The sequence below is a fragment of the Sminthopsis crassicaudata genome, chromosome 5 (assembly GCF_048593235.1).
Source record: "Sminthopsis crassicaudata isolate SCR6 chromosome 5, ASM4859323v1, whole genome shotgun sequence".
NCBI classification, from domain to species: domain Eukaryota; kingdom Metazoa; phylum Chordata; class Mammalia; order Dasyuromorphia; family Dasyuridae; genus Sminthopsis; species Sminthopsis crassicaudata.
The window spans coordinates 201,949,954-201,967,199 of record NC_133621.1 but is presented as its reverse complement, the minus strand read 5'-3'; the positions used below and the strand labels follow the sequence as shown (position 1 = coordinate 201,967,199).

Here is a 17,246-nt window from a genome sequence, read left to right as displayed (position 1 = left end):
ATTTAAGAACAATACGGCAGTTAGATTTAGGTATAGAACTTGAGTTTTGAGACTCAAGGTAGAATTCCAGTTCTGGCTTTTAGGATTTCTTTGACCTTGCAACACCCTCTCTGGGCTTCAGTTTTCTCATTTACAAAAGAGAGCATTGGGTTAAATTACCTCTATGGGACCTTCCTCGTCTACAACTGTATCTTAGTATTTATGTGTCTTTTCCTGTGTTATTTTGGATAAACTTGTAATACATTTCCTTAGGGAATTTTGTGGGCTGGGATCATGTTATGAGTTTGATCATGCCCAAGGTCTGACTTTTAGAACTTTTAGGATTTTTACAAGTCATTGATCTGTTTCACAAAGCCAGTAACAGCTACATCTTTAGCTATTTTCTAGGCTGTAAGCAAAATTAATATTTTGCTGTGTTATTTACTTTGTGATCCAGACTTTTCCTTACTTCAGACCCCATTTCTGAAAAGCAGGCATTTTTTGAAAGGCAAGATCAATTAATGTGATCAGTCCCAGCATCCAAGGTATTTGATCAAAAACCAGCTTGTGCAGCTCCTTTCCCAAGTGAAACTCATTTATGTCTACTTTGTAGACAGAGAAACAGCTTGAGTTAGGACCTTTCCAAGGGACAAGTCCCTGTCCTTGCTTTCTAATTAAAGGTAGGGGTGATATGGTCCTCATGGGAAAATGAAAACCAGGGGTTACCTGATGGAGATGGCTTTTTTTTAGCCAAGACTTCTAGAGTTAGCTGTCTCATAATGCGATTAGCATGCCTTAAGTGTCAAAGAAGGGCATTCTGTTTCCCAGTGATGAAGGGCTGAGAATTCTTAACCCACTCCTCATTAAAATGTCTGCTAATTGGGATTTTCTTACTTCTGCCTGGGGAGGTCCAAATGATGGTTTACTGGGGCAATCAGAAGAAAGACATACTTACGATTAAAAGGCCTTGGTTGCCCTCACTCTGGGTCTTTGGTCATCAAAAGGCCAATGACTCAATTTATTGGCTTAATTAATAATTTGATTGATCATGCTTAAAACTTTCAGAATTTCTATAAAGAGAATTGCCTCAGTTTACCTTTTTGTTAAACTTTATTTACAATATCTGTTTTCTCTTCTCTAGAATGTGTCTCTTTTGGAGGTTGTGAGACCCTGGTTGTCAGGGAAATACACAAACTTATATTTATATACACACAAAACTGGGTTGATATCCTTCCATTAACATTTATTAGTCATGAATTCAGGGAACTCTAGAAATTAGAATTATAGATACTTAACAAGGAAAGTATTCTCAGACTAAAAAAAATCATATGTCAAAGATACATGATAATCCATCTCACCCAGCCAAACTTACCAAACATCGGCACTGTTGGCAATTCTGCACCCAGGTATCACCACTATTATATAAGATTTCCCCATTCTGATGGAGACATTGACTGGTAACCCTGAGGTCACATTCTGGGCAGCAAAAGAGATCAACAGTGGGATTCTCACAGTCACAGACCATCCGGCGACACATGACAAATCCTTTCTATTATAAGAGAAACAGCAATGTTAGTAGAAACCTTTTTACTTCTCACTATGAAAAATTCTATTAAGATTAATAAGTGCTCTGCAATAACAAGGTTTACAACAAATTAAAGTTCTCTGACTTTATCTAAATGTTATTGTTTTAATAATTTTGTCCAAAGTTCCATCTTTGTAGCTTGCATAGAAATGACCAAAAGCAGAGAAAATTCTTTTTTAGTTGTAAACTATCATTTCTGTTTTCAACTCACTGAAATAGTCTGAATAAAATACTATGACATATTTCCATAGAATTTCAGTGATTTCTGAGTATTAAGGTTTCAATTTATGGTAACTAATAAGTGTGTCTTTGGGGTGGAAAGCTTCAGAAATAATTAATCCTGTTTTCTGTTGCTATCCTTCAATTGTTTTCAGTTGTGTCTGAGTCTTTCTGATTCCATTTGGGATTTTCTTGGCAAAGATATTGAAGTGGTTTACCATTTCTTGCTCCAGCTCATTTTATAGTTGAGGAAATAAAGGTGATAAAGCTAAATAATATATAAATAAATAATAATAGATAAAGAATCACACAGCTAGTAAGTGTCTAGGGTCAAATGTGAACTCAGGAAGATGAATATTCTTGACTCTAGACCTAGAACTCTATTCACTTCACTAGCTGGCCTGTTTTTTCTGTAAATAGATACAAATTCTTATCATTGCTAATTAACATTAAATGCCACTGACCAGTGAAACAGATAGTATAACATATCTGCTTTAAAAATTGAAAAAGAGCTTAATAAAATATGAGGGACTTACTACAAATTTATAAGACCAAAATATTTTCCACTAAATACATTGTAAAAGGATATGAATTTTTTTTAAACATAAACACTTATAAAAAGTGACTTCAAAACACTAATGATAATAGAAATGCAAATAGCAATTTTCTGAGGTTTTATTTCATCCCCAACTACTTGGTAAAGAGGGGAATAGTCAATGTTAGAAAGGCATGTTTACTGGTCCCTTGTTGTTGGAGGTGCTTTAGAAAGAGATACATTAATGCACTATATCCAGAAATATGATTTGGCTTAACTATTCTTGACAGTAATTTGGGGAAAAGTTAATAAAATGATCCACCCTTTTGATTCACAAATCTCATTGTTAGATGTATCTCACAAAGACCAAACACAGAAATAAAGGATCCATGTAGCCTAAAATATTCATAGCAGCACTTTTTATAGCAACATAAAACTGGAAACAAGTTCATTAACTAAAGAACTCACTTGAGGAATGACAAAACAAATTATGGCATGTGAATGTAAAGGAATATAACTTAGTTGTTAGAAATGACAAACATGATGGTTTCAGAGAAGTATGGAAAGAAAGTATTAAAGAATGAGGAGTGAAGTAAGCAAAATAAACAAAATGATAAAGACAATATAATGCATAGCAATGTAAGTAGGATAATAAGCAAACCTAAGTATTATAAGTATTATAATATAATAAGTATAATATATATATAATATAATATAATATTATAAAGCAAATCTAAGTATTATAACAAAGCTTGGTCTTGGAGACAAATTAAGAAAATATATACCCTTCCCTTCATTGCAGAACTGAGGAACAATGGGTATAAAATGTTGCAAAAAGCTGTCATTTTCTATCTTTTTTTTCTCTTTGGTGCAAGGGATGACTTTTTGGGTAGGAGAATGGAGGAACATATTCATAAATAACTGTGATATAAAATTACAAATAAAATGATTTAAATTATAAGGATCATTTCTTTTTCACTAGTACTGCACTGGCTTCATCATAGTTCTTCATAAATAATCCTGTTCCTGAGTAGACATAAGAGTGATCAATAATTTTATCTATACCAACCTGACATGAGCACACAGAACATCGATCATTTTCTAACACCCAAATCTGCCCATTGTGTTTGACTTTCTCATTGTGAATACAATCCCCTGTGCAGTTTTTTCCATGAGGACACCGGCAATCATAACCGCCATCCAGGTTAAAGCAAATAGTATCATTGGCACAGCTGTGTCGCCCAGTACCACATTCATCTATATCTATGGATGAAGGGGGAAAAAAGAAGATACTTTTAATGTCTATTGCAACCAGTGTACGTAATCTCCAACCATAAAACATTCAGCTGTAAAATCACTTTCTATTTTCTGATTATAAGTCTCATGTTAGATCCTGATTTAAATAAGTAATGTCAATAATTTTGTAAGATTTCAGAGAAAATACTACAGAATATAATATGGAATATAATGGAATATAATATTCCAAGGCCTATGGTCCTTCAACATGGTAGCTGCTAGATAATTCTGCGTCTATTTTACCCTCTCATTCTAAGACGTCTGTATAGTTTTTTATAGCTTGTTGAAATATTATGTTTAGGCACTTTTTTTCATCATGGTTTTTAGGTAGCTAATAATTCTTAAATTATCTCTCATCTATTTTCCAGGTTGTTGTTTTTTTTTTCTCCAAGAAGATATTGCACATTTCCCCCCTATTTTTTCATTCTTCTAAATTTTATTATTTCTTGATGTTTCTTGATAACATTAGCTTCCAATTACTGATTCTAATTTGTTAATGAATTATTTTTTTCAATGAGGTTTTGTATTTTTTCCATTTGGCCAATTTTTTGCTTTTTCAGGAAGTATTTTCATTAGGATTTTTTGTGTGCCTTTTTTAAACCAAGATTTTAATTCTCTTCACAATTTTCTTGTATTACTCTACTTTCTTTTTCCAATATTTCTTCTAACCCTTTAATAGATTTTTAAAATCTTTTTTCTCTTCATATTTTTCTTCAACCTAGGAATTACTTTTTGGATTTGGGTCCAATTCATATTTTTCTTTCAGTCCTTGTTTGTAGGTTTTTCACCATGGTCTTTTCAGAGTTTGTGTCCTGAGCCTCCTTGTCACCAAAAATAACCTTTTTGTTATTGTTGTTTGCTCATTTTCCCAAAGTAGTTCTTAACTTTGAATTTTATGTTAGAATTGGGGGGTCTGCTTATATTAAGGGCTGGGGGTGGGTGGTACAGCATCATCACTGTCCCAAGTTCTAGCCTTTTTCACAGTGCTGTTTTTAGTGCTGACTCTAGGGGCTCCTTAGGTTTTAGATGCTCTCAGGATTCTGTGATCTGGGGAGAGGTATGTTCAACTCTTCTGTGATCACTGCTCTGCATTCTGGTACTTCCCAGGAAGGTCCCCTGTTCCTTTGCAACTGCAAGCATTAGTGCTCCTCTCCCTACCCTGAAACTACTAACAGGAATTAGGTTTCTGATTTTCCCTGTCCTGGAACTCTAACCAGAGCCCCTTCTCTGACCATAAGCACTCCTCTCTGCCTTGGAATTGTGTCCCAGAACTGGTTAGTGGGCACTGGAGTTGCCAAATAGCAACTAATCCTATATCTAGGGCTAGCACAGGGGTCTCTTTTAATCTCCTTCTGGTCACTGTTCCATCCTTTTAACTATCTCTTGGTGGTGAGAGCTCTCAGAACTGTTGCTGCTGCTGCAACTCTTATAACAATAAACTCTAAAGGCCATAGTTATGTTGCCAACATGCTTTGCTGGTCAAACTCTATTGTGATACTAGTCACACACTTTAGTTTCTGTCCTCCTAAGTTGTTTGGAGTTGCAGAAATGCTTTTGCATTTTTTAAAAGATTTTTTTGAGAGAGTTTAGCTAGAATGCTGTATTTCTTCTGCCATCTGGGCTCTGGGATATTGCATTCCAAGCTCTTTGCTTCTTTATACTGGTGGCAATTAATTATATATGATCCTGATTGCAATTTTGATAATTCTTACTTTTGGGTTGCTTGTAGGATTTTTTTTTTTTTTTGTCCCCTGGAAACTTTGGCTTTTGGCCAAGATATTCCTGGGAGTTTTCATTTTGGGATTTCTTTGAGGAGCTGACCCGCAAATCAATTTTATTTTCATTTTATTTTTGCATTATAAAAGATTTGAGCAATTTTCTTGTAAGATTTCTTGAAATGCAGTATCTAGGATCCTTGGGGGGGGCGTCATGGCATTCAAGTAACGCAATTTCTTTTATATATTTTTTCTCATTATTTTTTCTAGGTCAGAGACCTAAAAAAGGTCTTTATATGTATCCAGCAAAATGGCATATCTAGAGGCAGCAAAAAAAGACGGACCCACTGAGAAATAATAGGGTAGCTGGAAAAAAAAACCCCAGAGTTTTGGAAGCTATCAGGTGTCACAGTGGCCAGTATAGCCTGGCAGCACTTAGAGAAGGACAGTAAAGGCACTGAAGATCTCTGGGAACTCAAACACTTTCTCCTGAGAGACTTCAGAAAGCCCTGAGGACCCATCACTTTGGACTTCAAAGAGCCAGTGGGTTTGATTCTGGAAATCTGGAAAGAGGCATCAGGAGACTTGGTGACCAAGGATGAGATTAAGTGGAGTAGATGATCTCACCTAAAATTACAGCAGAAGGAAGAGTTCCATTGCAGCATTTAAGGCTCAAGACATGAGCAAGCCAAAGAAAATATTAATATAAAAGGAAAGGGGAAAAATTATTGAAGATCTAGAAATTAAAAAAAAAAAAATTTAGCCTAGTAGGAGAAAGTAACTGCAGCGTATCTGCAAACAGAAACTTAATGAAAAAAAAAATGCATTTTTTCACAAGGATTATAGAAATACCCAGAATAAATGAAGCGAAACAAAATCTCTGGAAGAAAGAATTAAAAGGAAAATAAAGAGCACACAAACTAGTAAATTATACTGGAGTAGACAGACTCCTGAAACCTGGAAGAGATTAAATAGAAATCCATGATTTCCTCAGACAAGAAATATTGGAACAAACTCAAAAGATTGGAAAACGAAAGAAAACATAATATGTCAAAAACAATTGTCCTGGAAGATAGCTTAAGGTGAAAGGATTTAGAATCATTTGACTTCCTGAAGACTTTAATTTACAAAAAGCCTATCAATTATATTTCATGAAACATTAATGAGAGCTCCTCAGATTCATTAGAATAAAGGGAGGATAGAATCTTCTGTTGACATTCTGAAAGTAAGAAAGAAAAAATTCTAGAAATGTCACAACTAAAATCCAGAGTTCCCGTGTCCAAGAAGAAAAAAAAAAAACAAACAAAAAACTGCAAGCATCCTGGAAGAAAACCTGGAAGTTTTCGCTATTAAAAGGAAATCATGAAATACAATATTCTAAAAGGCTTATAACCAAGGACAATTTGACCTGAAAGGATGGCTATGGTTCTACTCATATAATGGAGAAGATAGATCTTTCATAAAAGAGAATTTTTAAAAATAAGACAAAGTATCTCTTTTTCTTACAAATGAATGCAGAAAAAAATTCAGAAAGAAGCACAAACAGGACAGTTTGGATGTAATGTACAAACTTTTTAGATTTTTTTAAAAAAAGAATGTAGTGAAAAATGGAGATTTGGTTGCATATGCAATTTAAATAAAAAAAAATTCAACTATTTCATTTTGTTTTTGATTTTTCAAATGCTCAGCACAGTGCCTGGCAAATAGTAGGTGTTTAATAATTGGTTATTGACTGATTAATCTCAACAATACTAAATTATTTCAATGGCATTATATGATTTTTTTTAACATGTCAAAAATCAATATCATACTTTTAGGTTTAAAATGGCCTATGATTTATACCTTTAGAAAGACATGATACCTAAGTTCTGCTAGACTGTTCATTATAAAGTCCTTTCTTTAGTACTGACCTTCACATGACTCTCCATTTGGTGAAAACATCCCATTGTCATGGTAACCATCTCTGCATTCACAGTGATACCAACCAGGCAGGTTAATGCAGTTAGCACGGTTGTCGCATTGTACAAAGCCATCTGAGCATTCATCAATGTCTGCTCAAAATCAAGTTAGAGAAACAAGAAGTTAAACAATAGCTATAATTCAGTGAAGAGATATGCTATGTTAGCAACTTTATTAATAATTGTGATACCAATGGATCTTGTAAATATGTTGTCATGCAATAATGGTAATAATGATACATTTTTTTTTGTTTTGTGGTTACAAAAATGCCTTATTTTTTAAAAGTTTTTGGGTTACAAAATGCCTTAAGTCCACTTACTCAATGGAAATTAATCAATCACTCAATACTTTATTAAGTATTTACTACGTGCTAAGCACTGGAAATATGATGAAAGGGGATAAAAAGATAGTTCCTTTCCTCAATGAACTTACAATTTAATGGAGGAAGAAAAATATAAAAGGGGACTACATGATAGGAAAGTCCAAAGGAGTGCACTGGATGGGAAATAAAGAGAAAGCTGAATTATTTAAATGGAAATTCTAGGAGAGATATTACGAGGGTAATTAGTAATAAAAGTAGAACAAGCTTATAAAGATTTTATCAATTGCCTTTAATACATATCAGTTTTGTCCTTACATGTATAGATTCTAACATAGAGGCATATGTACTAAAAAAAAGTAATGGTCATCAGAAAATAATTGTCTTTTTCAATAAAGGATTTAGTGATAGTTATAGTTACTATTTTATAAATGAGTTGGCTTTAATGTGGTCTCAGAAAAGTTTTTTAATACCATACATATGGAGCTAAAATTTAAGTTTGTTTGAGTAATAATTTGATGGTATTTTTACTAGTGCCAAGTAAATGGCAATTACAAGAGCAATACTGGCAATTATGAATTTTCCATAAACAATGAATTTGGTTTTTGTGGTGGTTTATGCCCTATATAGTGTCATGAGACACTCATCACCAAGAAATAAATGAAGACAATACGTGGTACCCAGGGATTTGATCACAATCAAATGGAAATTGTAGCTCATATGATATCTACAATATAGCATTTTATGAGTACATGTAAGCCTTGTTTCATTAAAGCAATACCTTGAAGTTTTGTTTAATTATTCAGGTAATAAGTTTAAGGGCTCTACACTAATCATAGATAAGATATAGTAATTTTACAAGAAATAGGCCATACATGGTGAATATATAATAAGAATTATGAAGTGACAAGATCTGGTTTAGTTATTCATATATATATATGTCACTTATGCTATTTCTAATTGCAATTAATATTAATAAATATGCTTAGAATGACTTGGGAGAACTTGTCTAATGAATCTCTGAAACCTTCCATTTCATTCATAGCATTTTTAGAAAATTAAAATCACTATATGCTCTTGATAGGCTGTTAAAAATTAAATTGTTATTTTTCTTATGGATAACTTTACACATTGGTAGAAAAATTCATTTTATAAATGAAATTACATTCTTACCTGTTTCACAGCTAGGTCCTGTGAAGCCTGGTGGACAGGCACAGACATTGGAAGCAATACAGGTTCCTCCATTCCTACAGCCATTTTTGCAAAATGCTGAAAGTGTTAAATATCATTACTAATATGAACTCCACAAACCAGTCTCTTCTTTATTTATTTACTTTTTTGGTGATATTGACATCAGCTACAAAAATGTTTTGAGCATTTCACATTTATTTAGGGATTTACAAGACATGTATGTTGAAGAAGTGCTTCATTATAGAATGTGTAAAATTTAATTTTTTCTTTATATTTATAATGAAATCCATTTTTAGGAAGTGCTTAACAATATTTAAGCTCTAATACTATGTGATTATTCATCTCCAAGATTCTAGGGAAACAATCTTCATTTCAGATACAATGCTGAACCTAGTTCACAATATCGCATTGTGATATCTTTAGGTTTCTAGGAACCTAGTGGTACAGTGCAGGACCCTGAAAAGTTGGTGTGGCAAGCTAAAGATACAAAATAAGGTAAAAAGACAGCCTCTGCTCTAAAGGACCTCATAGTCTAATGGGGGAGCCAAGATATAAACAATTATTCAATCCAATAAACACTTAAGTGTTTAATATGTGCTGGGCACTGTGCTAATTGTTGGGAATACAGTGAATAAGAACAGTCCCTTTCAGTCTAGTGGGGATAGACAGCACATAGAAGAGTCAGGGAAATCTTGTTATGTAAAGGTGAAACAAAATAGAACAGCAGACTCAGAGTGGCTTGAGTTCAAAAAACTTTCTATAAAGGAAACCAGTGGGCGGAGTTTGATACTCCATTCGCTAGACTTTCAAACAAAAGGGAGAGGGAGTATCAATCAATGATTCATTATGGTGATGAGATTAGAGGTAGTAAACTTAATCTGGGAGGAGCATTTTGTCCTATGGAGTTGAAATCAGGCAGAACAGCAAACGCAGATTGGAGTGTAACACACACACACACACACACACACACACACACACACACACACACACACACACACAAAACCAATTTCTACCTCTATAAAAGAAGACTTTGGGAGGAGTTGGTATTCCATCCTCCAATCACTTGAAAACAAGCTACAGATAGGATAAAATGGATTTAATCAATAGAAGGAGGGCATTAGAATTAAGAACAAATGGCAAAAAAAATTTCTTATAGAAGGTGAAATTTTTGCTGGTAATTGAAGGAAGCTTCAGAAGCCAGGAGGCGGAGAAGAGAAAGGAAAGTATTTCAGGTACAAGAAATGATCAATGAGCATATAAATCAGGAAATGGGATATATTTCTAAGGAACAAAAAAGAGGCCAGTGTTACTGGATCCCAGAATATTCTTTGAGTAGATATTGGGGAAGGTATAAAAAAATTGGAAATGTAGGGGGCCAGGTTAAAGAGGACTTTGAATACCAAACAGAGCATTTTATATTTTATTCTTGTGGCTGCAGGGAGTCTCATTAGAGTTTATTGAGAAGGTGCTGAAGAGAGAAGATGAGATGAACCTGAAATTTAGGCAGACAATTTTAGCATGTGAGTGGAGTATGATCTGGAATGGGAAAAGACTTGAGGTGGGAAAAACCAGTAATAAACCAGGTATGAAGTCACAAGGGCACTAGGATTGTGACAATTTTACAGGTGAGAAGGGGGAGTCTAAGAGAAAAGTTGCTAAGGAAAAATTGACAGACTTTGGCAACACATTGGATGTGAGGAGTAAGAGAGAGTAAGGAGTGATCGCACCCACAGTTTGAGACTGTGTTGAATTTAAGATATTTAAGATACAGCTACTTCATGATATCCAATAAGCAAATGGGAATGTGAGACTAGAAATTAATTTAGGATTATAAAAATAGATCTGAAATAGATCTGCATAGAGATAATAATTAAAACTATGGGAAGTGAAAAAAACACTAAATAAAATAGTATAGAGGGAGAGAAGAGGATCCAGATTAGAACTCTGAAGGACAGTCTTGATTCCATTTCCCTACTATCTGCTCTAGCACTGTCCTTGCCATTCTTTCCCTAATCTCTATTTACTTTCTCCTTTCATGCTGCCAAAAATATATCCATGTTTTCTTCATTCTTTAAAAAACCAACCAACCAAACAAACAAAAAATGCCACTCAGTCCCTAGAGAAAATTTGAATGGGAATAAAAAGGAATATAATAGTAGAATGAGAATAGAAAATATCATTTTTTCAGCTTTACATGGCATTGTCCCAAGATTAATATGTCTTATAAGACAAAAACCTTGGAACCAAATGCAGAAAAGGAAAAAATATTAAATGCACCCATTTTGAATTATAAAGCAATAAAAATTAAAATCAATCAAGGCTCTTGGAAGCATAAATTAAAAATTAACTATTTAATTAGAAACTAAATAATCTATTCTTAAAGAATGACTGAGTCAAAGAACAAATCATAGAAACAATTTAATAAAAGAGAAGAAAACAATGAGACAACGTACTAAAATTTATGGGAAGTAGTCAAAGCAGTACATAAGGAAACATTTATATCTCCAAATGCTTATATCAGTGAATAGAATAAGAACAAATCAGCAATTTGGGTATACATCTAAAAAAAAAAAAAAACCTAGAAAAAAAGAACAAATTAAAAATTCCCAATTAAATCCCTCATTTTAAATTCTAAATATCAAAGGCGATATAAATAAAAATACAATAAAAACACATTGAATTATTAAAAGTAGGAGCTGGTATTATTTTAAAAAATAAAAGAGACAAAGTATTAGTTAATTTGATTTTATAAGAAGAAAAGAGAAATCAAATTACAAATACCAAAAATGAAAAAAGGTGAATTCACCACCAATGAAGATGAAATTAAAGTAATTATTAGGAGTTATTTTGCCCAATTATGGGCTAATTAATCTAACAATCTGAGTGAAACAGATGCATATTTACCAATATATAGATTGCTCATATTAACTGAAGAGGAAAAAAAATATATAAATAACTCTATATTAGAAAGAAAAAAAAAAAAAAAGAAATTGTACAAGCCGTCAGATGAGCTGCTTAAGAAAAAATTCTCAGGATTAGATGCATTCACAAGTGAATTCTACCAAATATAGGATCAAGCAATTCCAATAGTATATAAATAATTTGTGAAAATAGGCAAAGAAATCCTACCAAATTCCTATCATAACACAAATATGTTGATACCTAATTATGGAAAAGCAAAAATGGAGAAAAAAATCTGTAGAGAAATATCTCTAATGAAATTACTGCAATATATCACAAAGATCATACATTATAAACAAGAATAACAAATCAGAAACACAAGCCTGGTTCAATATTAAGACAATTGCCAGTGTAACTGATCATATCAAAATAATATCTCAATAGAGCAGAAATTCTTTTGACCAAACACAACATTCATCCCTATTAAAAAACACCAGTAAACATAAGAATAAATATTTTCCTTAAAATGATAGACAGTAACTATCTAAAACTATTAAGAAAAATTATCTATAATCGGGATAAGCCTTTCTTAGTAAGATGTGGTGAAATGAGGATGGCCATTATCATCAATATTATTCAATATTGTTCTAGAAATGCTAGCTATAGTAATGAGAAAAGAAAAAGAAAATGGAGGAATCAAAACAGGCAAGGAAGAAACAAAACTATCACTACTGATAGACAATATGATTGCATACTTAAGGAATCCTAGAGAATCAACAACAAAAACAACAACAACAACAAAAATCCATTAACAGCTTTAGCAAAGTTATATAATATAAAATAAATCTGCATAAATCATCAGTATTTTTACATATAATCTACAAATTCCAGCAGGAAGAGAAGCTATTTAAAATAATTTCAAACATTACAAAATACTTGAGAGTCTACCTACCAAGGCAAACTTAGCTATAAGAACACAATTACAAAACACTTATCATTAAAGCAGTAGATAAAAACAATTCAAGAGATATTAACACGTATTAATTCATGGGTAGACTGAAGCATTATAATAAAAATTACAAATCTACCTCAATTTACTTACTTATTAAGTATTATACCAATCAGATTACCCTAAAGTATTTTATAGACCTATAAAAATAATAATAAAATTAATTTGGAAGAACAAAAGGTCAGGAATATCAAGAGAATTAACTTTAAAAATGTGAAGGAAGATAGTTTCTACTACCAGATCTCAAATTGCATTACATAATCAAATTATCAAAACATTCAGATACTGAGTAAGATATATAATGGTGGACATGGGGAATAGATTGGGTACACCAAACCCAGTAATAAATAAAAATAGTAATCTAGTGTTTTATAAACCCAAAGATCCAAGATTTGGGATCAAGAAATCACTATTTGACATTAATTGCTGGGAAAACTGAAGAAAAAAAAAAGTTTAAAAGAAACTAGGTAAACTAGGTATACACCAACACAAAATGGATACATTATTTGGATATAAATTGTGAAATTATAAGTAAATTGGGGGAACATGGAATATTTTACCTGTCAGATTTATGGATAAAGGAAGAATTTACAACCAAAAAAGAAACAGAGCCTCCATGGGTAATGTTGATTACATAAAATTAAGCAAAGAAACCAATTCAGTCAATATTAGAAGAAAAGCAGGAAATTGAGAGAAATTTTATAGCAAGTTTGTCTGATATACACATTATTTCTCAAATATATAGAAAGCTGAGTCAAATTTATAAGAATATGAGTCAATTGATAAATAGTCAGAGTATTAACAGAAAGTTTTCAGAAGAAATCAAAGCTATATGTAATCATGAAAAAAATGCTCTAAATCCCTATCCTATCGATTAGAAAAATGCAAATTAAAACATGTTACAGTACCACTTCACACCTCTCAGATATGATATAAATGGATAATGATAGATATGGGAAGGGATATAAAAAAGAGGCACACAAATACATTGTTGATAGAGTTGTGAACTAATTAAACTATTCTGAAGAGTAATTTGGAACTATGCCCAAATCTTATAAAACTTTATATGCCCTTTTGACATAGCAATACCACTACTAGGTCTGTATTCCAAAGTAATAAAACTAAAAGAAAAGGACCAATATATACAATAATGTTTGCAGTTATATTTTTGTGGTGGCAAAATTGGGATTGAAAATTGAACAGATGCCCATCAGTTGGGGAATGGCTAAAAAAGTTGATATATTCTGTATATAAGAATTGCACATGTTTAACATATATTGGGTATGTCTAGAGGAGGTGGGGGGGAAGGGACAGAGAAAAAAATTGGAATATATGGTTTTACAAGGATGAATATTGAAAATTATGTATTCATATGTTTTAAAAATAAAAAGCTTAAAAAAATCCAAATTGACATATGATTGTGATAGAATACTATTGTGCTATAAGAAATGCCCATTTCAGCATGCTTTCAGAAAAACCTGGGAAGACTTACATGAACTAAGTCAAAATGATAGGAAGACTAAGAGAATATTGTGCAAAATAACAGCAATATTGTAAGATGATCAATTGTGAATAAATTAGCTATTCTCAGCAATACTATGATATAAAACAATTCAAAAGATCTAATGACCAAAAATTGCTATCCACCTCTAATAGAAGAACCAATGATATACAAATGTAGATTGAAGCATTTTCACTTACTTCTTCTTCTCTCTCTTTCTGTGTCTGTTTTTTTAGCCATTAACATGGCTAATTAATATGAAAATGTTTTGCATGCCCACATATGTATAATCTATTTCAAATTTCTTATCTTCTCAAGGAGGGAAAGAGGAGAAAGAGAGGGAAAGAAATTGGAAGAAAAATATTTAAATGTGTTTACATGTATTTTAAAAATTAAAAATAAAATTGTTAATCATACTAATCCTGCCGTCTATTATCTTATATCAATTCCTTCTCAACTAAACTTCTTGAAAATCCTTGTATACTTGATGACTTCAGTTCTTTTAAACTATTTGACTTCACTATTTGTATGAATGAAATTATCCTCTCAAGAATCACCAAAGATTGCTTCCCCCCCCCTTTTTTTTTTCAGAAGGGGGCACATAACTAATGTGGAAATATTTTCAATGTCAAAATACCTATGAGCAAAACCTCAAAGAAAAATAGGAAGTGATCTCAAGCCCCCAAAGAAGCTGCTTAATCATATAAGAGAGGTAGAAGGAAAACTGGGTGAATGGTGCAAGAGAATTATGAAAAAAGAAAGACTAAACTTGAAAATCTGCTGAAAAAGTAGAACTGGCCAAATAGAAAAGGATCTACAAAAATCTATAGAAGAAAACAATTCCTAAAAGATTACAATTAGCCAAGTGGGGGGAAAAAAAGTACAAAAGCTAATTTGGAAAGTAGAAGTTAATAATTCTATGAAACAGCAAGAATAAATCTAACAAATTCAAAAGAATGAAAAAAATGGAAGAAAATGTAAAATACCTCATGGAAAAAACAAGTGATCTGGAAAATAAATCAGAGAGACAGTATCAGAACCATTGGACTATCTGAAAGTCATAATCAGAAGGATGATATAGACAGCATCTTTGAAGAAATTAGCAAGGAAAATTGCCCTGAAGTTCTGAAATCAGAGGGCAAAATAAGCATTGAAAGAATCCACTGATCACCTCAAAAAAGAGATTCCCTACATAAAAACTTCAAGGAATATAACCAATTTTCAGAACATTAGGTCAAGAATAAAATGCTACAAGTAGCCAGAAAGAAACAATCCAAATATCAGAAAATCCCAATTAGGACTTGGCAACTGCAACATTAAAGGAACATGATGTTCAGTAGGCAAAGGATATATGATCTAAAGTCCTTATTCAGCCAAATTAAACACAATACATCAAGGGGAAAAATGGTCATTCCGTTACAGGAGCCACCTGCTGGGGGCTACTGGGGAATCTAATTGTGACTAGCAGAATAGATCCTTTCATGTGAGAGGATAATAATGATATAAATTGCATTCTCTGACCTCTCTCCTCTTCCCTCTTGCATCTGATTTAGTTCATTCCCAATTCACAAGCAACATCTGCAACAGAAAAAGCTGATTTGCAATATCTTCCAGTGTGTTATGATTCACATGTGGGGGGCTTTTGAAAAATTGACTTGCTCCTTCACACTTAGGAATGGTCCTTAACATCATTCCATGAAATATCAGGATTTCAAACTTTCATAAGGAAAATATCAGAACTTTACCAAAAAATTTGACTTCCAATATCAAGATCCAAGAAAAACATAATAGATAAAAAGGGGAAAGAAAATATAAAAGATTCAATAGAGTTAAATTGTTTACATCAATACACAGGAGGGTGATACTTGTAATTCTTAAAAATTGTATCACTTATAGAGTTAGGAATATACAGACTCAGGTTACAGGTGAATTTGAGGGAATGACATGAAAAAACTTAAGCGATGAAAAAGAGAAATATATTGAGTACAGAAGGAAGGGAAAAATAAAATGGGATAAAATTATTTCACAAAAAGAAGTGAAAGACTTATGGGGAAGGGTAGGTGATGAGCATCACTTAAGCCTTACTCTTGCCAGTATTGACTCAAAGAGGGAATAATACACACAATCAGCTGAATACAGAAATCTACAATATCCAAGAGATAAATAGAAGGGGAGGGTATTAAGTAAAGGAGAGAACTGACTGATGGGATGAACAATAGGGTGGAGGGAAATACACAGGTAGTAATCATAATTGTGAATGTGAATGAGATGAACTCTCCTATAAAATGGAAGCAGATAGAAGAGTGAATCAAAAAACAAAATCCTACAATATGTTGTTAACAAGAAACACTTGAAGCAGAGAGACACACATAAAATAAAGATAAGAATTTAAAGCAGAATCTATTAAGTTTTGGCTGAAGCAAAAAACAAAACAAAACAAAAATCAAACAAAACCAGACTTGCAATCCAAATCTCAGTCAAAGTAAAAGCAAAAATAGACAATGAAAAAGAAAACTACATCTTGCTAAAAGGTATAGACAATGTAGCAATATCCATACTAAACTTATATGCACAAGATGGCATACCATCCACATTCTTTAATGGAGAAGTTAAGTGAGTTACAGGAAGAAATAGACAGCATATACTTATGGGGGAACCTTCATTGTCCTTCTCAGAACTCAATAAATCCAACTAAAAAATAAACAAGAAGAAAACTAAGGAGGTAAATAGAATATTAGAAAAGTTATATATGACAGACTTTTAGAAAAAGCTAAATGTGAACAGAAAAGAATATAACAGAATAGAATATAACAAGAAAAGAATATAACAGAAACACATGACATTGAAAAACAGACTGTTATAGGGCTTAACAACTTGAAAATCAAATGTAAAAAGGCAGAACAATTAAATGTATTCTTTTCAGTCATAATTCAATAAATTACATTAAACAAACAGCAGTAAAAAGATAGATGAAAATTACTTGAAAATAAAATAATCTAATTTTAAAGAATAAGTAGGTTAAAGAACAAATCATAGA

General features: G+C 32.3%; 1 protein-coding gene across 4 annotated transcripts in view; it reads right to left on the bottom strand.

The window, feature by feature from the left end:
- The window catches only part of NELL2 (neural EGFL like 2), a 128,297-nt gene that overhangs the window by 6,020 nt on the left and 105,031 nt on the right, over positions 1–17,246 (bottom strand). For all 4 annotated transcript variants that reach the window (XM_074269457.1, XM_074269456.1, XM_074269458.1 and 1 more), the window contains 4 exons: positions 8,781–8,876; positions 7,240–7,380; positions 3,388–3,581; positions 1,352–1,528 (listed from right to left, as the gene is read on the bottom strand). In XM_074269457.1, the coding sequence (XP_074125558.1) occupies positions 1,352–1,528; positions 3,388–3,581; positions 7,240–7,380; positions 8,781–8,876 (608 nt within the window). The remainder of the gene's footprint in view (positions 1–1,351; positions 1,529–3,387; positions 3,582–7,239; positions 7,381–8,780; positions 8,877–17,246) is intronic.